The 25,890-nt window shown below is 41.5% G+C and overlaps 1 protein-coding gene across 1 annotated transcript in view; it reads right to left on the reverse strand.

Annotated features, from left to right (window-relative positions):
- The window catches only part of LOC130910703 (junctional adhesion molecule 2A-like), a 51,956-nt gene extending 29,501 nt beyond the window's left edge, over positions 1-22,455 (reverse strand). Inside the window, 2 exon segments of the mRNA XM_057828213.1 lie at positions 21,804-21,896; positions 21,899-22,455. Of these exon segments, the coding sequence (XP_057684196.1) occupies positions 21,804-21,896; positions 21,899-21,947 (142 nt within the window). The 5' untranslated portion in view covers positions 21,948-22,455.
- Between the last annotated feature and the right edge of the window lie 3,435 nt (positions 22,456-25,890).

A 25,890-nucleotide genomic window follows, 5' to 3' on the forward strand; every position in this document is an offset into this window, starting at 1 on the left:
GACGTAAAACGGTCTTGATTCTTGGTTAAAAGCAAAAAAAAAAAAAAAAAACGCGCAGTTAACATTTATTTTACGTAATATGTCGAAGAATGATGCTAGTCTGTTATACAACGTGACGGCAGCCTTACAACCAAGAGCTTTTTACCTTGAAAATTCTTTTGAAAAACCAAAAAATATAATAATTACCTTGAAAGCTTGAACTAATCACTCCTTATACAATGCCATGAAAATGAGTGACTTCCAGCTCGAGTCTCAGGCTGAGGAAGAAAGCGAATGTGATGTCAGCCAGGTAACTATCTCACAATACAGCCATTACTATATAGCATGCAGAAGGACTGTGGATTCAGCTGATTTTGCAGATTAATTCGTTTATTTTCTGCGTCATGCCAGCCCAATGTGCTGCACGCTTTTGTTGCTACACCAGGGAGAGTGGTGTGAGGCTTTTTGGATTTCTGAAAGATCCTGTTCACCTCGGAGAATGGGCATAACAAGTCCGACAATCTAGAGACCATTGGACGGATGACGAAGTGAGTAAGTTACGTGTTTTATGTTATGTCAAATACTGGCATAATGGCAAACGTTTTAATAATGAGGTGGCTTGCATTTTGAGGGTGACAATGCTCCGTTCATTAAGAAGGCCACTCCGCCAACAACCGGCAGCTTTTTGCACACCATGGTCGCCGGCCGATAAAGGAGTGCCTGCCAATAGAGCGCAATCCTCGGCTTGGGTCCGAGGAGCCCTCCGCTCTTGTCTCCGGTTCTCGATTGTGTCCAGACTTCCACACTCCTCGGTCCTCTTTGTGTGCCCGCCTAGAAAGTGTTATTCTCGGCTTGGGCTCGGCCAGCCACGCGCTCAGACGTCGGTCGGTCTGTCCACCGAGAATGCACCATTTTTGACGCAGCAGAACGATGAGCTGCCGGGGGCTGGCCGATCGGTGAAGACGATCATCCCCGCCGCCGTGACATGAGTCGAGGTAGTTTTGTGTGATTTTTCATTTTCAAGAGGCGAGAAAAAGACTTGGAAAAGCTGGTCAGTTCGGGTTAGCATGTCGGCTAACTCTCATCCTTCTCTTTTGTGTACACTCATTCCTCCGTCTCAGAGTCTCTAGCAGGGAAATGATAAGAGCCGGACTACCTTCGGCGGTATAAAATACCGTTCGGGAGAGGAATAATTCGGCAGTTTTGACTATGATGTAGTAATTTTGCCCTGTCGTACTGAATAAATGCATTTTTGATATTTCAGATTCCATTTAGCACAAGACTGTTATTTTTCTTGACCATACCATTTAATTAACAATTGAGGAAAAATACATAGATAAAAAGAATATCCTGTAAAAATATTGGAATAGAGAGAATACATAATCATTAATTTGCTGCTCTCTGTCGCAGTTTCTTCTTTCTGAATCTTCCCCCTCAATGGGCTAAATTCTAAATCAGATTAAATCGCGACCCTGCCGACGTCATCCTCCAGCTGGGGACCAGAGGTTGCGCTAGACTTTTTCGTTGTCTGTCATTTTGACTGACAGTGTCATAAAAATCCGGTCATAATCTATTTTTACCCGTCACTTACATTTAAAAAATGATAATAATGACATATTCAATAGCATTTAGTTTTCATTCATTTTTAATTAATATTCTGTCCGAACAAGCTTAACAAGAGGCAAACAGACAGCGGAGTGCACCAATCAGCGACGAGCAGACGTGCCGTTAGCAAAGCGACGAGGGCAGGACGAGGGACTTTCACGCGGAAGTAAACATACGAGGAGAGCGGAGTTTATTCAACATAGCTAGCGCGAGACAGACTGTTGTCAACGACTCGTGTCAATGTGTTTTAGCTCATTTAAAACTGAATTTACCGCGGATTGGAACATATTCTCGGCTTTCCCGGTCGCCATCCGTGTTGTTGGAGAGACGACTTTCGGCGCGCAAGAGTGACGTTGCTCGTGAAGAACACGTCACGAAATAAAAAAATCTGATTTGTCGATTGATTTTGTACCTACTCGAGAGGCCGTTATTAGGCTGGGTCCCAAATTTTTCTCTCAGTATTTGAAAAATACAGGGGGAACAGTCTGGCCGTGCCAGGCAAACACTCAGTTGCCTTGACATTTTTCCGAGTAAGGCCAACGACGTCATGCATCAAGAAAGACAATAGCTAATTAATATGCTCACTCGCCACCCTGTGGTCTGGGGTGTGAATTGCAACCTGTCAAAATGACAGATGGACGTCAATTTTTTCCGTCACCGTTTTAAAAAAACGGTCAACGACGGGAAATATTCGGTTAACGCGACCCCTGAGGGACGCTAGAGCGCTATAATGACAGGCGGGTCTAAACGGCAGATTAAAAGACTAATTTCTCGTCATCTGCGCTTTGCCAAAATGTTGTATTGAGTCGAATTGTCTCAAAATATAATTCTAATTCACATAATAATGCTATTTAACATTTTTTAATGCTGTCACTGGCACTTTAATGCCAATGCATTGACTTTGATGGGAAAGTTGCCCCTTCTAACATGAGGCCATTTTGGTAGGGACAACAAAAGGTCTTTTAATGCTTCTTAAGTGAATTAAAATTGAGAGTATTTAAAGTGCATGGGACATGAGGGAAAAAAAATCTTAAATCGCATTATTAATGGAATAAAAATCAGATTTTGAGACGATTCGACTTTATACAACAATTTGGCAAAGCTTGGATGAGGAGAAATGCGTTTTTAAATCTGCCGTTTAGCGCCCCCTGTCATAATAGTGCTCTGGCGCCTCCATCTTAGTGATAACTTCAGACAATGAGCGATTTCAGCTGATTTAGCATGGAGTCCAATGGAGGAGGAAGCGTTTTTCAGTGATTCTGGTTCAAGTGTGGATCTTTCAAGTGATATTGTCGATCCAGAGGAAGCATGTGGCATACAGCAATATGTTTGAGCCATATTTGGAAGAAGAATTCAGAACGAAAAAAAGGCAATTAAGACAAATACACGAGGCTGATGACTACAGCAGACTGCAAAATGTCATCATTTTTATCTCTCTACTCCAATATTTTTAAAAGATATTTATTGTATCTAAGTATTTTTTTCCCAATTGCTATATCAATTGTATGGTGATGACAAATAGGTCTTGTGCTAAATGGAATATGAAATATTAAAAATGCATTTATTCAGTACGACAGGGCTAAATTACTGCATAATGCATTGTCAAAACTGCCAACTTCTTATAGTTCTTGAACGGTATTTTATGCCACCGGAGTTAGTCCAGCTCTTATCATTTCCCTGCCAGGGACTCTGAGACGGAGGAATGAGTGTAAACAGAAGAGGAGGATGAGAGCTAGGCTACATGCTATCCCAAACCAAGTGGCTCTTCCAAGGCTCTTCCTCGCCTTTTGAACACGAAAAATCACACAAAACTACCCCAACTCATGTCACACACGGCGGAGGGGGTGATAGCCTTCACCGACTGGCCAGCCCCCAGTGAAGAGCAAGATTCGGCTCATCGTTCCCCTGCTGCGGCCCCTGCAGGAGTGCTTGTCGCCAGGACCGCAGCAGGGGAATGAACGCCGAAAATGGCGCATTCTCGGTGGACAAACTGCCCGACGTCGGAGCGTGTGGCTGCCTGAGCCCAAGCCGAATATAGCGCTCTTTAGGCGGGCATGCGAAGAGGGCCGACGGGGGTGGTTGTCTCGACACAATCGAGAACCAGAGACAAGAGCATTGCTGCCCAAGCATGGGCGCTCCCGCATACATCGGCCGGCGACCATGGCGTGTGACTAGCCCTCGGTCGTCGGCCACTCCCGCCTTCTCGTTGGAAAGGGAACATTGTCACACGTGGAATGCAAGCCTCCTCCTTATTAAAACGTGTGCCGTGATCCCAGAATTTGACATAAAAATAAAACACATACTGTAGCTTACTCTTCGTCCGTCCAACTAACTTCCATCCAGTCGGACTTGCTTTGCCTATTCTTCATGGTAAACAGGATCTTTTGGAAATCCAAAAAGGCTCACACCACTCTCCCTGGTGTAGCAACAAAAGCCTGCAGCACATTGGGCTGGCCTGACGTGAAAAATAATCGAATTAATCCGCAAAATCAGATGAATCCACAGTTGTTTTGCATACAATAGTATGGCTATATAGTGAAGAGGATGTCATTCATTAACGTCATATTCGCCTTTTTCCTCAATCCGAGACTGTGGCCGGAAGTCTCGCATTTTCATAGTGCACGATTAAAAAAATTGAATACATATATCGATCGCTTCTGCACACATCCAAGTGGTCCATTTAATTCAGGAACATAAAATACCGCGTTTAATATGAAATAAACATGCTTTCTTGTATCACATCCACTTAGGATCACTTTCTTTTAATTTTGGGGCGTTTTTTGGTCACTTCCTATTCTTTTTGTGTCACTTCCTGGTGATTTTAGGGTTATTTCCTTAAGATTTTGGGCCACTTGCTGATTTTTTGGGGTAATTTTATACATTACTTCATAGTGATATGAAAGTGCCTTACTTTTAATTTGGTGTTGGTAAATGGTGTTATACTTATATAGCGCTTTTCCACCTTTCAAGGCGCTCAAAGCACTTTACACTGTCTCGGCATCTACCTACTGGTGACGCAGCACCAGGAGCAATGTGGGGTTCAGTATCTTGCTCAAGGACACTTAGACGAGTTCATCAGGGCGGAAAATCGAACCCACAACCTCTGGTTCGGGGGACAACTACTCTACCACTGAGCCACGCCACCCCAAATTTGAAGGTGTTACTGGGTCATTTTGAATTAATTTGGGGGGATTTCTGGATCACCAAACCCTATTCATTTTAGGCGACTTCCTGTTGATTTTGGGGTCACTTTGTGTTCATTTTATTTATTTTTTTTTTTTACACTGCCAGGTCACTTCCTGTTCCATTTTTGGTCACTTCTTATTGATTTTGACTCACTTTCTGTTCATTTTAGGACATTCATGGGTCTTTTCCAGTTGATTTTGAGTCACTTTTATTGAATTTGGGTCACTTCCTGCTCACTTTCTGTTGATTTTGGGTCATTTCCATTTGATTTTTGTTCACTTTCATTTCCTGTTGATATTTTGGTCTATTCCTGCTGATTTTGGGTCATTTACTGTTCATTTTAGGACATTCCCAGGTCACTCATTGATCATTTTGGATCAATTCCTATTTATTTTGAAGCATTTCTGGGTGGCATCCTAGTTGCTGTTCTTTTCGTGTCACTTCCCTGATAAACTCCAGGTTACTTTTTGGATCACTTGTTGATTTTTGGGTCACGTCCCCTTGATTTGCATGTGGCCCATAATTGGTGACTCCTTATGGATTTTGGGGTGCTTTTTTTATTTTAAGGAATTTCTGGGTCACTTTGAATTAATTTGGGGGGATTTCTGGATCACTTTCTGTTCATTTTACAACATTCAAGGGTCATTTCCAATTTATTTTGGGTCACTTCCTGTCTATTTTGGGGCATTTCTGGTGAAGGTTCCGGTTCTTTTCATGTCAATTCCTGATGATTTCTGTTTTACCTCCTGTTGATTTTGGGTAACTTGTTGATTTTTGGGTGAGTTCCTATTGATTTGCAGGTCCCTTCTCATCAATTTTGGATGACTTCCATTACTGGGTCTCAATTTTGTAGCATTTAGTTTGTCTATTAGCTGCCACACTCTCACTTCAAATGGATTGGACACTTACTCGTGATAATCTCAATGGTAGTAGGATGATTAGACGCCACCTGATCGGACATCTATCATTCGCTCATTCTCTGCCACCCTCCCACTTCGAATGAATCTCCACGACTCACGCACCCCTGTGCCCTCGGATAAGTATCGTCTCGCTGAAGGATGAACCAGAGTGATAAAATGAGATTAAACGGGGACGGACGACGGAGAGAGGAGATGACACGACTTAAGGACGCTAGGGCGGGGGCAGCGCAGGGATCCGGAGAAGCGTGAATAAAAGGCAGGATTGAAGGACTGGGAGATCCTTTCGGACAGGGAGACAATGAGCGCCAGCGTCTCTCGTCACACAGCGAGACCCGGCCCGCCGCCACCTCGAAGGGCGTCTCTTTGAGCGCTCGTGGCTGAGCTGACAACACGCCCGAACGCGTGGCACGCACGCAGAAAAATGAGCAAAGCGTTCCGGCCCGCACGTGAAGTCTCGCTTACTTCGCGCTACAACAAACGCTGTCAGCTCCGGTGGCCTCAATTAGCCGCGATGGTGTTGGGGCGGACAACCAACACATGGCCTCCTTAGTCACCAGTGTCATTTTACGTAGTGCAGGGTTACCGCTTAGGAAAGAGAGCAAAGCAGCTAGCTTCTGAAATCGTGGTTCATCAAACCCCAAGTGTCCAATCCATCCCAGGTTAAGCACCACTAGCTTAGGAAAAGACCAAAGTAGCTGGCTTTAGGAATCGTGGTTCACTGCACCCATTAGACTTACTCAATGGACACCTGAGGTTTAATCAAACCAAAGTTGAGAAACACTAGCTTAGCAAAAAGATCAAAACAGCTAACTTCTGAAATCATGGTTCACCAAATCCCTTGGGCTTTGGTTGAACCCCGGAAAAGGGCCAAAGTAGCTAGCTTCTGGGATCGTGGTTCACCAAAACCTGTGTGATTCAATTAAACCACAGGTTAAGACAAACTTTCTCAGGAAAAATACCAACGCAGTTAGCTTCTGGAAATGTGGTTCACCAAACCCTTAAGGTTCGATCAAACCCAGGATTAGCAGCACTCTTAGGAAAAAGCTCCTAGAATCATGGATCACTGAACCTCCAGGGTTCAATCGAACCACTGGCTTAGGAAAAAGACTAAAGCAGCTAAATTCTGGAATTGTAGTTCACTAAACCCCTTAGACTTACTGAACACCTACAGTGCCGGCAATTCTGTAAGGTAATGCTCAATTTCTCCCAGAAAATGATTGCAATTACAAATGCTTCGGTAGTAACATCTTCATTTATTTTGCTAGCAATGAAAAAACACAAAAGAGAATGATAAAAAAAAAATCATTATCATTTTACACATAACTCCAAAAATGGGCCGGACAAAAGTATTGGCACTCTCAGCCTAATACTTTGTAGCACAACCTTTAGACAAAATAACTGCGAACAACCGCTTCCGGGATCCATCAATGAGATTCTTTCAATGCTCTGGTATCTCCACTCCAGGTATCTGAGACTTAAAGGGTACCTTCTCCAAACTGCCATTTTCAGATCCCTCCACAGGTGTTCTATGGGATTCAGGTCTGGACTCATTGCTGGCCACTTTAGAAGTCTCCAAAGCTTTCTCTCAAACCATTTTCTAGTGCTTTTTGAAGTGTGTTTTGGGTCATTGTCCTCCTGGAAGACCCATGACCTCTGAGGGAGACCCAGTTTTCTCACACTGGGCCCTACATTATGCTACAAAATTTGGTGGTAGTCTTCAGACTTCATAATGCCATGCACACGGTCAAGCAGTCCAGTGCCAGAGGCAGTAGAGCAACCCCAAAACATCAGGGGACCTCCGCCATGTTTGACTGTAGGGGACCGTTTTCTTTTCTTTCTTTTTCCCCTGTAAACTCTTATGTTGATGCCTTTTCCCAAAAAGCTCTACTTTTGTCTCATCTGACCACAGAACATTCTTCCAAAACGTTTTGGGCTTTCTGAAGACTGATACATTTATTCGTTTTCCGTGTTGCTTTTTCACTGGGAAGCAAGCTTCGGGAGCATCATCTGATAAAGCTGATAAATCTGAGAATACCGGCAGAATGATCAACAATCTGGACATCTGCTTTTACGTGACAAAAATAAGCTAAGGCAGCATTCTCTGGGTCACGAAGCCACTTAGACGTCTCAGTAGAGGCAAAATGCATCAATGTTGTCGTGTGCTGCGATGCAAGGCCTATCAGCAAAAATAATCAAACTGTTGTGTTTCACTCTATACAGTGGGGCAAATAAGTATTTAGTCAACCACTAATTGTGCAAGTTCACCCAATTGAAAATATGTGTAATTGTCAACATGGGTAAACCTCAACCATGAGAGACAGAATGTGGGGGAAAAAAGAAACAGAAAATCACATTGTTTGATTTTTTAAAAAATTTATTTGCAAATCATGGTGGAAAATAAGTATTTGGTCAATACCAAAAGTTCATCTCAATACTTTGTTACGTACCCTTTGTTGGCAATAACGGAGGCCAAATGTTTTCTGTCACTCTTCACAAGCTTTTCACACACTGTTGCTGGTATTTTGGCCCATTCCTTCATGCGGATCTCTTCTAAAGTAGTGATGTTTTGGGGCTGTCGTTGGGCACCATGGACTTTAAACTCCCTCCACAGATTTTCTATGGCGTTGAGATCTGGAGACTGGCTAGGCCACTCCAGGGCCTTGAAATGCTTCTTAGGAAGCCACTCCTTTGTTGCCCTGGCTGTGTGTTTGGGATCATTGTCATGCTGAAAGACCCAGCCACGTCTCATCTTCAATGCCCTTGCTGATGGAAGGAGATTTTCACTCAAAATCTCTCGATACATGGCCCCATTCATTCTTTCCTTTACACAGATCAGTCGTCCTGGTCCCTTTGCAGAAAAACAGCCCCAAGGCATTAGGGATGGGAATGGAAATCCGATTCCAATTCCGAACCGGTTCCGAGTGTTTCGAGGCCTCGACATCACAATGAAAAAGCCTTAACGATCCCTTTAACGAGTCCTGAAGACGCATATTGTGTCGTGACTGTCTTGTTGTCCAGGCGCATCAAACTAGCATGGTGCCAAGAACCACCCGCTCCAAAGTTTGGCTACACTTCACTAGGAAAGAGGGTGAAAATGAAAAGTGACGATGGTTTAGCACGAGCATTGCAGCCGTAAACATAACAATGACAGCACGTAGGTTCAAACGCTCGAAAGAGTGTCTTCACTTCACGAGGAAAAATTACAACAACACGACTTGCAATCCTTGCAAGGTGGAGATAACTGCATCGGGAGGGAAGGTGGAGATAACTGCATCGGGAGGGAATAGACTGCACTGTCCTCACCGAGACAGCTATACAGCTAGCTAAACTCCGAAATGACAATACAGAAGACGTTGGTATAATTTGCTGACTTTATTCAACCATCACTTGAAGAGTAAAACTAAAAATAGAAATGAAACAAATTAATTTCGTCCCCAATAACAAACAGGTTTGCATCAACGTAAATCAGCGATGATTAGCTGCTAATTCAGTAATAACAACACGATTAGCATGCGTTCGCTAGCATTAGCACATCGTTCAAACCACTACACAACTGGATTTAAGTCTCCGATCGCGAGTGGAAACACACAACAACACCACAAAAGATGATACATACAGGCGTTGCCTCTGTAGATATTTTACAAACATTAAGAAAGAACATAGGGCGTAGCAGTTCTTCCCTCTCTCACTAACTCGCTCACTCGCTTGGATGCGGCATTTCTTCTTCTTCGCGTGTTAGCGCGCTCTTCTTCACGTGAGCGCTTTCTACTTCGCGTGAGGAAGCGCAAGGGCGCCCCCACTTGAGCGTGAAAGCACCATAAAAACTAAAAGGCATGCATACTGGTAAATAATACACTTTAACAGGGGTCCCCAAACTACGGCCCGCGGGCCGGATACGGCCCGCCCCGACAGTTCGTCCGGCCCCCTGAACAATACCAGAAAGCATTTTGAAATTTTTTTTTCTCAATAGTGTTATTTATTTTCTGGCCTTTTTCTGTGAAGAACTCAGAGAGGGTTATTTGGTTATTATCTATTTGATTAATAGTGTTATTGTTATTCATTATTATTATTATTACATTATATTATTTTTATTTTATTTACTTTTGTTCCGTGAAATATCCAGAAAGGGTTATTTGATTGTGGCTGTCTGAAAAACAATAAATTTTTACATTTAGGCACTCCTGCAATCGTCACACTTTTTCTGTTACAAACTGACCCCGGCCCCTCATCAGAGAAGGGAAAAGTTATGTGGCCCTCACTGGAAAAAGTTTGGGGACCCCTGCAAGTTTAACACATATTGCCAACGGCAAACCAACGACCTATATGCCAATATATACCAATATTTTTTATTTCTATTAGAAAAATGTTTCAGTAAAACTTTAAACTTTCTTGTGCATTTGCCACTTATTGCCACAGTTAATATTGAGGCTTTGGGCCTCTTTTGACATTGTTGTGAGTTTGTAAGATTGTGACTTCTGATTAAACAAACTCAATGCCAATCAAAACGTTTGTTCTTCTTTTCCCCCCAAATTGGAATCGATAAGAGAATCGATAAAGAATCGAATCGTTAAGCAATATCGATAATGGAATCGGAATCGTAAAAATCCTATCAATTCCCATCCCTACAAGGCATGATGTTTCCAACCCCATGCTTCACAGTGGGTATGGTGTTCTTCGGATGCAATTCAGGATTCTTTCTCCTCCAAACACGAGAAACTGTGTTTCTACCAAAAAGTTCTATTTTGGTTTCATTTGACCATAACACATTCTCCCATTCCTCTTCTGGATCATCCAAATGCTCTCTAGCAAACCGCAGACGGGCCTGGACATGTACTTTCTTCACCAGGGGGACACGTCTGGCAGTGCAGGATTTGAGTCCCTGGCGGCGCATTGTGTTACTGATAGTAGCCTTTGTTACTGTGGTCCCAGCTCTCTGTAGGTCATTCACTAGGTCCCCCCGTGTGGTTCTGGGATTTTTGTTCACCGTTCTTATCATTTTGACGCTACGGGGTGAGATCTTGCATGGAGCCTAAGATCGAGGGAGTTTATCAGTCGTCTTGTATGTCTTCCATTTTCTAATAATTGCTCCAGTTGATTTCTTTACATCAAGCGTTTTACCTATTGCAGATTCAGTCTTCCCACCCTGGTGCTGGTCTACAATTTTGTCTCTGGCGTCCTTCGACAGCTCTTTGGTCTTGGCCATAGTGGAGTTTGGAGTGTGACTGACTGAGGTTCTGGACAGGTGTCTTTTATACCGATAACGAGTTAAAACAGGTGCCATTAATACAGGTAACGAGTGGAGCCTCGTTAGACCTCGTTAGAAGAAGTTAGACCTCCTTGACAGCCAGAAATCTTGCTTGTTTGTAGGTGACCAAATACTTATTTTCCACTGTAATTTGGAAGTAAATTCTTTAAAAATCAAACAATGTGATTTTTTTTTTTTTTTTTTTTTAAATCCACATTCTGTCTCTCATGGTTGAGGTTTACCCATGTTGACAATTACAGGCCTCTCTAATCTTTTCAAGTAGGAGAACTTGCACAGTTGGTGGTAAATAAATACTTATTTGGCCCACTGTACCCTAATCATATGGAAAGCGCACGACAGCTCTGGATGCTAACTATCTCTATCATAATATTGGAATAAGATGGATCACACAATAGTTTACCGTGAAGATCTGCAAACAGTTTTTGACTTTAAACACTCTCTTGCTCTCGTCACTAGAGCAGGAAAGTGCTGTCACTAGCAAACTTGACACATGAACGCGACTCGTCTCATCCCGTCTATCCTGTTCATTTTGGTTTTGCTGTCCTTCTCATTATTTTTTCACTCGAGTTTAAATTAGAAGGACAGAACCGATTACATCTTTATGCAGTTAAATAGTGACACTGTGGAAGTCCGGCAGCATACCCATGTGATGTCACCGCCCTGTGACGTCAACAACAATGGCGACCTACTAGTTAAAATAATTTTACAAATTTTATTAAAAGGAAAACATTCAGAGGGGTTTTAATATCAAATTATTATAACTTGTACTAACATTTATCTTTTAAGAACTACATGTATTTCTATCTGTGGTACCCTTTAAGACTTACTCAGCAAAACCCCTGGGGTTCAATCGAACCCAGGTTCGGAACTACTAGATTACAGGACAGACAAAAACACCTAGTTTCTAGAATCCGGATACACTTAAACCCTTAGACTAACTAACCCCCTTGTGGTTCAATCAAACTCATGTTAAGAACCACTAGTTTAGTAAAAAGACCAACTCAGCTAGCTTCTGGAATAATATTTCCTCTGAAGCGCTTTTAAAAGTTGTTCTGCACCCGAGCGCAACGGCACTCTAGCGGCAGTGGGTACGACGCCGGCGGCTCCGATGGACCTGCCGAGCGAGCGCTGCGGCAGCTCAGCCTCACCCGGGGACCGCAAAAATAGAAAGATGGCACACTCCATGCTTGGCACTCAGCTTTAGCCTCATTACCAGAGTGTTAGAAATGCGCCGGGGTGTTGGCAGGGCTGTGGCGGGGTCAAAGTATGGCACTTATTCAAATGAGAAGTGGAAAAAGGAGCGAGGTGGACCCAAAGGAAGCAGCCCGCCTGGCTGCGCGATAAAGATAACGCAGCAAAGGGTCAGAGGGAAAACACAGCCAGGAGAGCGCGAGTCTCTGATAGAACAAAGGCCCTCTGTAACCCAGTGAACAACAGCTGTCCGTGGGGTTGATAGGGGGGTGATACCACCACCAAGACCCACCCCTAAACACTTCCTGACCACAATGCAACCTGCGTCAGTACAATAACGCACAACCTCCCCCTTGTGAACTCCTGACCTGACAGGTGGCAAAATCAGGACCTGCTAAGTCAAATGCGCGTCAGTCACTGCACTGTCTCATCACATCCTTGTCACATTACCACTTCTCCCCCGCAGAGTGTCACATTTCTTGTTCGCGTGTTTTGTCCCTTAACTAGTCCCCCCAGGAATCCATCTTTCAATTTACAGCAAATTTCAGTCTTTCATCGAATCAAAACGCTCCGTGGAATACAGAGCGAGGTGCAGAATAGGAGTGTGACAAAATATCGAAATGCTGTTCTTAGAGCATTTACAGTCCTGTTGAGTTTGATTCACTGCCTATTCATTTGGGAGATTCCCTGGTCACTATAAAATGTCCCTAAATCAACAGGAAGTGACCCTGAAATGCCCCAAAATCAACAGGTACAACAGCTGCAATGGCCCTGAATTACCTCGTTGCCTGGCATTGGATGCCACTGATAGCCATAGAGGAGGGAGGAGCCCGTTTGAAGTGGGAGGGGTTCATTCTCTGCCACCCTCACAGTTCAAATGGATTGGATGTCTATTAGTGATAAACGTACAGAGGGATGAAGATAGCTTGCTTTTCTGTTTAAATCATTCTTTTGTAGAATAAGTGGTGTTGTAATGGTTTGTTTTGAAAGTGTTTGCATTCAGTTTCGTTCATTTGGGGGGGATACACTGCCCTCTAGTGGCAACAGTGAATAAGATATAACTCATTTCACATGGCTGAATCCAGTTGCTCCCTGTTAAGGCTAGCATAAGCTAAGTTTTTGTTTGAGTTAATGTTTTTTTTTTAAAGTATTCGTAATTTAGTCCATTGGTATATTTAGCCGTTTTTAGTGGGAATATGAAAATAGAAAAAAAAAAGTTAGCATTTTATAGCATTTACGCTAGCGGATTTTTGCTATGTACGTTAGCCAATTGTTCTTTTATTATACTTAGATCCTCATTTATTCATTTTTTATACCGTTTGAGGCTCAGCTCAGCTGCTTTAATTTTTAATGTTCCTTATCCAATTACTCGAATATTCAAACTAACTAGTTCATCAATTAATCGACTACTAAAATAATCTATTGCTGCAGCCCTAAATCATTGTATCGTGACATCGTTATCGTGAGCTTTGTATCGCGTATTGTATCGTATCTTGAGATACCAAGAGGTTCCCACCCCTCGTGCAGAATATTTCAGTTTACGCGTAGTTTTCATCTTGGCCGTTAGATGTCGCTAGCCACCTGGCCCTATTATGAAAAGAGATGAGCGTTTTTTACAAGCTGAAAGCCAGTTGTCACTTACGTTGTTGTTGTTCTTGTGGACATTAACTCTAAAGTTATTCATTGATCGTTTTGAAACTTGGTAGCATGGGCCCATATTTATCGATCCCCGGAGCATGATTTTTTTTTAATTTTATTTTTTTGTATCAGGTTGGTTAATTAATTGCAGAATTATTAGCCAGTAGAGGGCAACCTGCTGTAGGTTATGAACTTGTCAGTAGTTGGGTTGTCAAAAAGTATCGCAAAGTATGGTAGTATTGAGATTTAAATTTCGTGTTCGGATAAGATATTTGATTGCAAATGTATCGATCCTCTGTGATATATTTGTTTTTGGTCACCAGAAATTTATTGCCATCGTGCGAATTTGATTTTGCATTACTCTTGATAGTCATGGAGGATATTTTTGTAGTTTCCTTGCTGTGTTTTTTTCGTCAACGGAGACGATAACTATAATATTTTGTCAACGAACAATTTTTTCATGACGATGACGTCACGATGACTAGCTAAAAACGTGTCTTGGGAGACTAAAACATTATGAGATGGATGCTAGTTGTCGTATGACGAAAAGAGAACAAGATGAAAACTGGCCTTAGTTTCCGTCATAAGATCACAATGTGAGATGTTTTCTTATCATATGTGTAGTTAGCACGCATTTTAGACGTGTTTGGTCGTGTCACTCATGTGATGTGCTGCGTCTCCACCCAACTCACACACAGGCTTAGGCGTATGCCCATTCCAGGCTCCTTGTGTGAAACCCACGCGTCATGTTCTGCTAGGTAAGGATTGTTTTCTCATCTTGGCTATGCCATGTTGCTTTAGCCTTTGAAGTTCTGTGGTGAGTGTTCATCACCAGTGTTGTCAAAGATTACTTAAAAAAGGAATTTAATTACTGATTACTGATTACACCTCAAAAAAGTAATATACTTACTTTACCGATTACTTTATTATCAAAGTAACTAAGTTATTTTAAAAGTAACTTATTAGTTACTTTTTACCAATTTTTCTCCTTTTGCTGCCTCAACATTAAAATGACAACAAAAAAATGTCATCGCATGTAATTGAATTTTTCACATAAGGCTTAATCTTTGAGTTAGCGGGGGTTTAATTAGTCGATGGAGTTGATTTCAACCACCATTGACTCGCCCTAGCTTAGCCACCCCGGAGCCCTGAAACTAACAAATAACTGACAAACTGCACGGAATTTGTTGAAATCAACCTCAACGACTAAATAAACCCCCGCTAACTCCAAGATAAAATTCTGAACTTGCCCTTTAAAATAAAGACCTAGCTGTTAAAATATTGTCTATAAAAGTTGTAAAGCAATAAAACAACAATTTCATAATGGGTCAAGATCATTTTTCGAGCAGATCATGTGACTACCACCTAAGACACTAGCTTTTGCTTTGCTAAGCCAAAACTACACCTATGGAGGCAAGATGGGTCTTTAGAATTTCTGTAAACCTAAGCTTTCAAACGCAACCAACAACAACTGAGCTTGAACAGTTTTATATATATGTATATATACAGTATTGGCCAAAAGTTTGGCGACACCTCAAAGGTGGATACTTTGAAGAATGTAGAATCTAAAACCTGTTTTCAGTTATTTCACTTTTTTTTTTTGCCATTCCACGTGTTCGTTCATAGTTTTGATGTAGTCAGAGAGGATTTACAATAATAGTGAAAATATATAAAACGTAAAAATGTTTAGGTGTGTTCAAACTTTTGACCTTTGTTTCAGTCATCAACATGCTTTGCCACCAGCCCCACAAAAGTAAAACTCCGCCTATGGTTACAAACACTGACAATAAAATGTGCATAAAGGCTAGGTACAAACTGTAGAAGTGCTGGCTGTCTTGTTACCTGTAGGCTTTGCTTCGAGTTTTGTCGCGTTGTCCTGTAATTCCAAGTGCTTCCTTGTTGAATTGGATGTAGAATTTTTAGCAGCCGACAGTCTTTTTCAGCCAGCGTAAAGTTTGCAACGCACTGAGATATTTTTGTCATCTTTACTGGACAGAAATGTGAAGTAATGGCTGTATTTCCAGTGAGCAAAGGCATCCATTTGCTGTATATATCCTGCCTTTCATTGTTAGCCTTGCTGCCTCGTCAGAATGCTATGCTGTTGACCGCCGTGGCAGACAGCCTCAAACAGCATCGTAATACACGTGACCCGTTTTTTTTTTTTTTTCCCCCGATGAGAAATGCTCTTCGTACATATAACATGACTACAGTATTCTTCATTCTACATACATTATGAGGCAAAAACAAAATAGTAACGCACAGCCACTAGGGAAACTAACTTTAATTGGATTACTGGCTTGGAAAAATGAACGCGTTAGATTACTCGTTACTGAAGAAAGTAATCAGATTACAGTAACGCGTTACTTAGTAACGCATTACTGACAACACTGTTCATCACACAATAAACTAACTTGTAGCATGAGCATAGCGGTCGCATTAGCATTTAGCACACAGGTGAATTATTCGTTCAGCCGCCCCTGCCAGTCCATATGAATTAGACATCTAGCACCGTTAGTGGCACTGAAACGTGTTTCACAGCCAGTCCTCCCAGGTTAAATGTGTCAGATGTTTATCGTTGTTAATGGCAGGCAATGAGTTAATTTTAGGTTACTTACTCTTTAATTTTAGGGCACTTGCGAGTCAAATCCTGTCGATTTTGGTTCAATTCCAGTACATTTTGGGGTATTTTGGGGTCACTTCCTGTATATTTTGGATCATTTCCTGTGGATTTTAGAGCGTTTCTGGGTCATTTACTGTTCATTGGTCACTTCCTGTTGATTTTAATGCAATTTGCAGAATTTTTTTTTTGTCCAAAATTATGACCACCAGTTACTAAAACCGAAACATAATTAATTATTATTTAATAATTAATTTTTTTAGGTTTGTTATATATGTAGAATCGAAAATGATATCGAGTATTTTTTTTAAGTATCAGTTTTTGCAGGAGGGTTCAAGTCACCTGATTTTGAGGATCTGCCGATACTCAGTACCGATCTGATACCTCGGCAATTTATTGAGGGAAAAAAAAAATCACATATTCATATATGCATATATATCATATATTTCCATACTTTAGGCATTATCACACTCGCATGATGCTAACTTAGCGTTAGCTTCCCATGACAGTACATCTTGATTATTTTGTTGCTTTGTAGCCTTTATTAAAAAAAAGGAAAAAAAATTCAACCCCAACCCTTATTTTAAAAAGGTTAATTAAAAAAAACGACCTTATTCACCCGGTTCAGATCATCTAAAAACGTCGATTGGGCCCGAATTTCGATTCAGTGAATGGCGGACATCCCCAATTTGCTTTATAACAGGTTGTTTTTAGTTGCTTTAAAAAAATAAAATTAAAAAAAAACGCCAATTTTCAAGCCATGTCATCGAGAATTGCATTTATGGAATCAACACTTTTTCACCGCCGATTCCTGAGGGTACTCCCTAACACTTGACAATATGTTCCAATAACAGCTTGAAGCCTCTGGTGGCTATCCAACCACTGACCTCACCCAGCAAGGCAGGTGCCCACACCATCTGAGTGCCAACTGGAAAGTCAACCCTGCTAACAAATCCAGCATATGCTGCTTTCTGTACTAGCAAAACACAACGAATCCAGCAAAAACTTGCAAATGGTTTTGCTGGTACAAAAATTAGAACATGCTGGATGTCTTAGCATTGCTAGCAATTGTAGTGACAAAACACCCAAATCCAGCAAACTTAGGCTGCATTGGTGTGTTTTGGTATCAGTTTTGCTGCCACAGAAACTAGCATAGACTGGATTTCTTAGTATTACTAGAAATACCAGTACCAAAAACACAACAAATCCAGTGAGGTTCTGCTGGATTTGTTGTGTTTTGGTACTGGTCTTGCCGTTACAGAAACTACAAAAACTAGCATATGCTAAATTTCTTAGTAGCCTACTCCTAGTACCAATCCCGCGCAATCCGGGACTGTTGGCAAACCTAACTCCTACAGAAACTACCATATGCTAAATTTCTTAGTACTCCTAGTACCAATTCCGATTTCTTAGAATTAATAGAAAGACCAGTACCAAAACATGACAAATCCAGCAAGGTTCTGTTGGATTTGTTGGATTTTAGTTATAGTATTACTGTAGACAGACCATTACTAAAACACAAAAAAATACAGTGATGTTCTGCTGGATTTGTTGCGTTTTGGTACTGGTTTTGGTAGTACATAAAAATAGAATAAACGGGATTTCTTAACATTACATAAAAATAGAATAAATGGGATTTCTTAACATTAATAGAAAGACCAGTACCAAAACACAACAAATCCAGCAAGGTTCTGCTGCATTTGTTGGATTTTAGTACAGGTATTACTGTAGCCAGACCAGTACCAAAACAATAAAACCAGCAAGGTTTTGCTGAATATGTTGTGCTTAGGCACTGGTTTTGCTAATACACATTTGAGCATAAACTAGATTTCATCGCATTTAATTGAAAGGCTAGGAAAAAACACGACAAATCCAGCAAGGTTCTGCTGGATTTTTTGGATTTTAGTACTAGTGTTACTGTAGCCAGACCAATACCAAAACACATTAAAACCAGCAAAGGTTTGCTGAATTTGTTTTTGAATTTGTGCTTAGGTACTGGTTTTGCTTAACTAGATTTCATAGCATTTACTACCAAGACTGGTAGTGGTGGTGGTAAAACACGACGAATCCAGCAAGGTCCTGCTGGATTTTGGTACTACTATTACTGTAGCTAGACCAGTACCAAAACAGAATAATGCAAGCAAGGTTCTCCTAAATCTGTTGTTCTTAGGTACTGATTTTGCTAGTACAGAAATGACCATAAACAAGATTTCATAGTATTTACTAGCAAGACCAGTAGCCAAACACGACAAATCCAGCAGCTGGATTGTACAGAAACTCGCACATGCTAGTTCAATCCCAGCAAGACCAGTACCAAAACACAATAAAACCAGCAACTCTCTGCTGGATTTGTTAGGTTTTGGTACAAGTATTATTGTAGCCAGACCAGTACCAAAACACAATAAAAGCAGCAAGGTTCTCCTAAATTTGCTGTGCTTAGGTACTGGTTTTGCTAGGATAGATATGAGCATAAACTAAATTTCATAACATTTATTAGCAAGACTAGTACCAAAACACGACAAATCCAGCAAGGTTCTGCTGGATTTGTCGTGTTTTGGTACTAGTTTTACTGGTACAGAAACTCGCACATGCTAGTTCAATCCCAGCAAGACCAGTACCAAAACACAAAATAATCTTCATCACATCGTCATCAGAACAAAAATAATTGAATTACTTTCCATAACAACCACTGTGTATGACTCGTATCATGTTTACATTAGACACACACTCTCTTTCTCCAAACAAACATTTGCCAGAGAGGAAAAAAAACACGTTTTACCACCACTAGACACACTAAACACGCTGGAGTTAACTCTCGTAGCTGGTAGGAACGTTCATGATAGTGTTTACTAACCTCTAATTTTGTATAAATGCAAAAACATATTGAAGGTACTGCCACATCAGCAGCCACCCCCACGCAAACATGTTTAACATGTCGGTTGGCCCTCCTTCTCTAAGCCGCAGCCGTCTGTAACTTTTCTGTAGCCGAAGTATTCCATACCAACGATTTCGTCTTCTTCGATGGGGGGGGGTTTCACCCCCTCCAGCCATCGTGTAGCACAGCTTACTCACTGACACTGAGCAACAACCGGTGGGGGAGGGTTGAGCCATGCAGCTGCAAGCGACGGATTTCTCCCTGCATTTGTGGTACATAAAAAAATAGCTAATACCTTAGCGACGGTATGATGGAAAATTTTGCGGTTTTTAAACCGTGACGTTTTCATACCACGGTATACCTTGAAACTGGTTATCGCCACATGCCTACCAGTAACGCTCTCCTGGATTTGTTTTGCTAATACAGAAATTAGCATAAACTGGATTTCTTAGCATAAATAGAAAGACCAGAACAAAAAAACAACAAATCCAGCAAGGTTCTGCTTGATTTGTTGTTTCGGTACTGGTTTTACTGGTACAGAAACCAGCATGTGCTGGTTCATTCCTAACAAGACCAGTAGCAACCAATACCATAACACAAGAGAACAGAATACACTGAATTTTTTTTTGCATTAATAGAAAGACCAGTACCAAAACACGACAAATCCAGCAAGGTTCTGCTAGATTTGTTGGATTTCGGTACTAGTGTTACTGTAGCCAGACCAGTACCAAAACACTATAAAACCAGCAACGGTTTCCTGGATTTAGATTGTTTTGCTAGTACAGAAATTAGCATGAACTGGATTTCTTAGCATAAATAGAAAGACCAGAACAAAAAAAAAACAACAAATCCAGCAAGGTTCTGCTTGATTTGTTGTTTCGGTGCTAGTTTATTGGTACAGAAACCAACATGTGCTGGTTTATTCCCAACAAGACCAGTAGCAACCAGTACCATAACACTACAGAACAGAATACACTGAATTTCTTAGCAGTAATACAAAGACCAGTACCAAAACACGACAAATCCAGCAAGGTTCTGCTAGATTTGTTGGACTTCAGTACTAGTAATACTGTAGCCACACCAGCACCAAACCACAATAAAACCAGCAACGGTCTCCCGGATTTGGAATGTTTTGCTAATACAGAAATTAGCATAAACTGGATTTCTTAGCATAAATAGAAAGACCAGAACAACAACAACAACAACAAAAATCCAGCAAGGTTCTGCTTGATTTGTTGTTTCGGTACTGGTTTTACTAGTACAGAAACCAGCATGTGCTGGTTTATTCCTAACAAGACCATTAGCAACCAGTGCCATAACACTACAGAACAGAATACACTGAATTTCTTAGCAGTAATAGAAAGACCAGTGCCAAAACACGACAAATCCAGCAAGGTTCTGCTAGATTTGTTGGATTCCGGTACTACTATTACTGTAGCCAGACCAGTACCAAAACGTCTGGATGTGGATTGTTTTGCTAGTACAGAAATTAGCATAAACTGGATTTCAAATCATTAGTAGAAAGACCAGAACCAAAACAGGACAAATCCGGCAAGATTCTGCTGGATTTGTTGTTTCGGTACTGGTTCCTTCCCAACAAGAACAGCACCATCCAGCACCAAAACAACAATTCCAGCAGAACCATGGATTTTTTTGCTAGTACAGAAATTAGCATAAACTGGATTTCAAATCATTAGTAGAAAGACCAGAACCTAAACAGGACAAATCAGGCAAGATTCTGCTGGATTTGTTGTTTCGGTAGTGATTCATTCCCAACAAGACCAGTACCATCCAGTACCAAAACAACAATTCCAGCAGAACCATGATGTTTTTTTTTTGTTTTGGTACTAGTTTTGCTAATACAAAAATTAGCATGAACTGGATTGCTTGGCATCAATAGAAAGACCAGATTGGAACTGGTTTTACTGGTACAGAAACCAGCACGTGCTGGTTCATTCCCAACAAGACCAGTAGCAACCAATACCATAACACAACAGAACAGAAAACACTACATTTTTTTTAGCATTAATAGAAGGACCGGTACTAAAACACGACAAATCCAGCCAGGTTCTGCTGGATTTGTTGTTTCGGTACTGGTTTTACTGGTACAGAAACCAGCACGTGCTAGTTCATTCCCAATAAAACCAATAGCAACCAGTACCAAAACACAACAAGTCCAGCAGAACCATGCTGGACTTTATGTTTTGGTACTAGTTTTTCTAGTACAGAAACCATCATATGCTGGATTTGTTATTTTCTGACACTGGTTTTGCTGGTAGCATTGCTTTTAATTACCAGCAATACCAGTCGCAAACACAATAACTCCAGCGAGGTTCTGCTAGGTTTTTTTTTTTTTTTTTTTTTTGCGTATTTGGGCTGGTTTTCCTAGTACAGGATCCAGCATATCTGAATTTCTTTGCAGGTAAGTGACTATCCCGTGGAACCAAACGACTGTCTAGTGCAAACATTGTTATTGAACCGAGCGCAAATTGTAACGGAAAAGAATAGTTTGAGTGGCCCACTTACATTGCAGGAGTAAAATAAGAATGGAGATCCACAGGGACGTCCCCTCCATGGTCGCCTGAGACCGTGGCTGAGTCTTGCCTTCCCGTGACGATCCGGAGCCTCAGCTTTCTTCTCGCACTTGTTCACAACTCTCCGATAATTCATCCAGCTTCCAGGGGCGACGCGCTTCTCTGGCGGGGAGCGAGGCGAGGCGAGGCGGGGCGCACGACCGGAGCGACCCGCCGCCGAGCGAAGCGTCGCGGAGACTCTTCTGGCTCGCCCGACGCCGGCGTCCTGGCCGGCGGTAAAGGGCGAAAGCGAAGACGCGGCGGGTCAACGACGTCCTCGCTCGTCAATCGATGCGAGTGCAAGTGGAGGTGGAGATGGAAGTGGAGGGGGGGACGAGGGACGGCGGACGGGGCGGGGTGGCAGGCGCTTGCTTGAACATCGGCGGAGGCGAGAAGAGAGCGCAACGCCGTGTCCGAGACGCGCACTGCAATGCCAAGTGGACACGGCGTTCACTGGGCTCGGCCAACTACGAGAGCCGACCGATGTCATCTTTGACGGCGATAGACGTTCCAGATCTGCTCCAAAAATGAGCCGTTTCACATTGAGCACGCTTTAACTTTGGAATATTACCGCACTCAAACTGAGGAAACAAATCAACAACCTTCCTACAGTGGCTTTATTAATATTTCAGAAATTAACATTGGCTACCATTGATGGTGAAGGAGATAGTGCCTTTTCTTGTAGGCAGCGTCTGTTTGCATTATTCTGACACACTTTATTAAATATAATCAATCAGGGCATCTTTTCTCGTATTTACCGATCGACTATTTGCATTACTCTACCACACTTAATATAATGAATCAGGGAATAGTATTGTTTCTTGTATTTACTGTTTGACTGTTTGTATAACTCTAACACACCCAATATAAAATAAATAGCACTTTTCCCATAGTTTAAGGAAAATAAGCAGTATATAGGGCATAAGAGATACATGACGCCTTCTTATCGCGGAAGTCCAAAGTGTGCGTCATGCAACTGACTGAGCAAGAGTGACACTCACAAACCCACGCCTGCACCACCAACTCTCGCAATCAGTTCTCCCGGACAGTCCAGAACAAATGGCGGGACGCCCTGTCCCAACACAAGGAACACTGGAGAACGCCCGAGATCCAACTGATAACATGACTGATAATACTCCGAGAGCCCCTTTGAAAATCCACAACCCTCAGTGCCCTGACAACAGTAACTCCTGAATCTTCCTATCCAATCCATAAACAGACAAAATTCCTAAACCACGCCCAAACACACCCTTCTTTTGCCCACAGCCCGCCCCACGAGAGCCTTCAAAAAGACTGAATGTTTAACTAATCGTTGTCATTTGTCATTGTCATTGTTGACTTGTGATACGGTGACCTTGGATCCTAGCCTGGGTCCCTCTGTGCTTTATGATCACTGTCAACCTGAATAAATTGTGCTTAAAAGCCTTTTTCCAGCTTTCAAAATGGAGTCAGTACAAAGGGTTAAGACTAAGGCGCGGAGTTTGGCCTTTTGGCCAGTTTGTCGGGATTTCGTCGGCTTGGGTCGTTGGAGCTGCGCCAGCGTGGGTCCGACGGTTCAGCTGGCTTGATTCTAGCAATGTGGCTAAAAGATCAGATTCTTTCAACAGCTATAGATATCCGTTTGAGGTGGGAGGATGGCAGCAAATGAACGAACTGCGCACCCTCCCGCTTCAAATGAATTGCACGCCTACAGGTCAGAAACTCAGTTTGAACTTAAGCAACCTGGTTTTACTATATTCATAAATTAATATTGGCTACCATTGACGGCTAACAGCGTCCAATCCATTTGAAGTCGGAGTGTGGCAATTTCAAATGGACTTGACATAGTATCACCTAATTTAAATTCACGTTACAACTTAAGCCAAATGTATTGACGGTGCTCGGAGCCGATAAATAGGGGGCCTGCATTGTTGGCGAGGCCGTTAAAGCTAACCGAGTGGAATCACAGACAAAGAGCGTTTTTCGTTGAAAACTCTTGTGAATAAATTAGGGCTGTCAAAATTATTGCGTTAACGGGCGTTAATTAATTTTTTAAATTAATCACGATAAAATATTTGACGAAATTAATCCGCATGCCCCGCTCAAACAGATTAAACTGACAGCACAGTGTCATGTGCACTTGTTACTTGTATTTTTTGGAGTTTTGTCACCCTCTGCTGGCGCTTGGGTACGACTGATTTTATGGGTTTCAGCACCATGAGAATTGTGTAATTATTGACATCAACAATGGCGAGCTACTAGTTTATTTTTTGATTGAAAATTTTACAAATGCTATTAAAACGAAAACATTAAGAGGGGTTTTAATATAAAATATCTATAACTTGTACTAACATTTATCTTTTAAGAACTGCAAGTCTATCCATGGATAACAGAATGTTAATGTTAATGCCATCTTGTTGATTTATTGTTATAATAAACAAATACAGTACTTATGTACAGTATGTTAAATGTATATATCCATCTTTGTGTCTTATCTTTCCATTCCAACAATAATTTACAGAAAAATATGGCATATTTTAAAGATGGTTTGAATTGCGATTAATTACGATTAATTAATTTGTAAGTTGTAATTAACTCGATTAAACATTTTAATCATTTGACAGCCCAAGAATAAGTGCATAAACCCCTGAATTCTTTATAGTTATGTACGTAAAACAGTCTCTATTCTTGGTTAAAAGAGAAAAAAAAAGTGCAGTTAGCATTTATTTTACCTAAATATGTCAAAGTACAATGCTAGTCTGTTAGTGAATGTAGCTAGCGGCCACCTTATGTAAACAGAGCTTTTCCGGTGAAAATTCTCGTGAATAAATGCTTAAATCCCCGAATTCTTTAGAGATTCTTGTTTCAAAGCAAAAAAATGGTGCAGTTAACATTTATTTTACGTAAATATTGCGAACGATGATGCCAATGCAGTAGCGGCTAATTTCTACCATAGATTTTTTTCACAACGTTTCAAAATGCATGGATGGTACGAAAAATATAATAATTACCTTGAATCCTCAAACAAATCACTCCTGAGACAATCCTTCCAGTTTGTATGTGGTAGAGCTTTCGTACTTTTCAACAGAAATCCGGCGTTAGATCGCTGCGTGCATGTTTGTGAATTGCTCTTCTTGATGTGGGCGGCCCTCTACTTGAATGCGAGGTGCAGTGGATGACCGATCTGACCCGTCAATACATTATAAAGTCGATGCTAAAGCTTTATCAACCTAGCTTTACTATATTCATAAATAATATTTATCGTAATTTCCGGACTATTAGCTGCTACCCACCAGCTTTGACATGAAAACGGCATTTGTTCATAGATAAGCCGCACTGGACTATGAGCCGCAGCTGTCCTCACTGCATTATGGGATATACACACCAAAAGATATTAACCGGTAACACTTTATTTAACAGCGGCATCAAAAGACCGTCATAAGACCAAATGAACCACCAGGAAGCTTTGTAACAATTGGCTGCAAAGCTTCATTGCTTTAAAAAGCTTCATTTGGCCATCACTGCTCCCTTGGGGGAGACAGTCAACCTCTGCTGTCAACACTGCTGCTGTCCAACATGCCTCCTATCATGCATTGCACCGCTACAGATGTAAATAATATTAAAAATTCATGTTCTGTGCCAATTAGTTCTTCAGTTACTGTTCCAGTCGTTTCAATTATTGCTAGTTATGGTATTCTGTTAACACATTGGACAGTGGTTACATAAGACTGTCATAAGACGATCATAATTATGACATGACACTGCCATCAGCATTAATGAATGCTTATGACAGATGTCATTTTGTGTCATCCAGAAAATTATCTCTCTTTTGAATGGATGTAAAAGATCCGAGCTGGACATAAATGGAGTTCGTGTCATAATCTGCCGGGTGACATGACCCAATGACAATGAATCGGTCATAAGCATGCCCATGATATGATGATGAGTAGAGGTGGGAATCTTTGGGCACCTAAAGATTCGATTACGATTCAGAGGCTACGATTCGATTATAAATCGATTATTGATGACCCCCCCCCCCCCCCGCTATTAGCTGCTTTTAA

The sequence above is a fragment of the Corythoichthys intestinalis genome, chromosome 2, assembly GCF_030265065.1.
Source record: "Corythoichthys intestinalis isolate RoL2023-P3 chromosome 2, ASM3026506v1, whole genome shotgun sequence".
In the NCBI taxonomy this organism is placed as follows: domain Eukaryota; kingdom Metazoa; phylum Chordata; class Actinopteri; order Syngnathiformes; family Syngnathidae; genus Corythoichthys; species Corythoichthys intestinalis.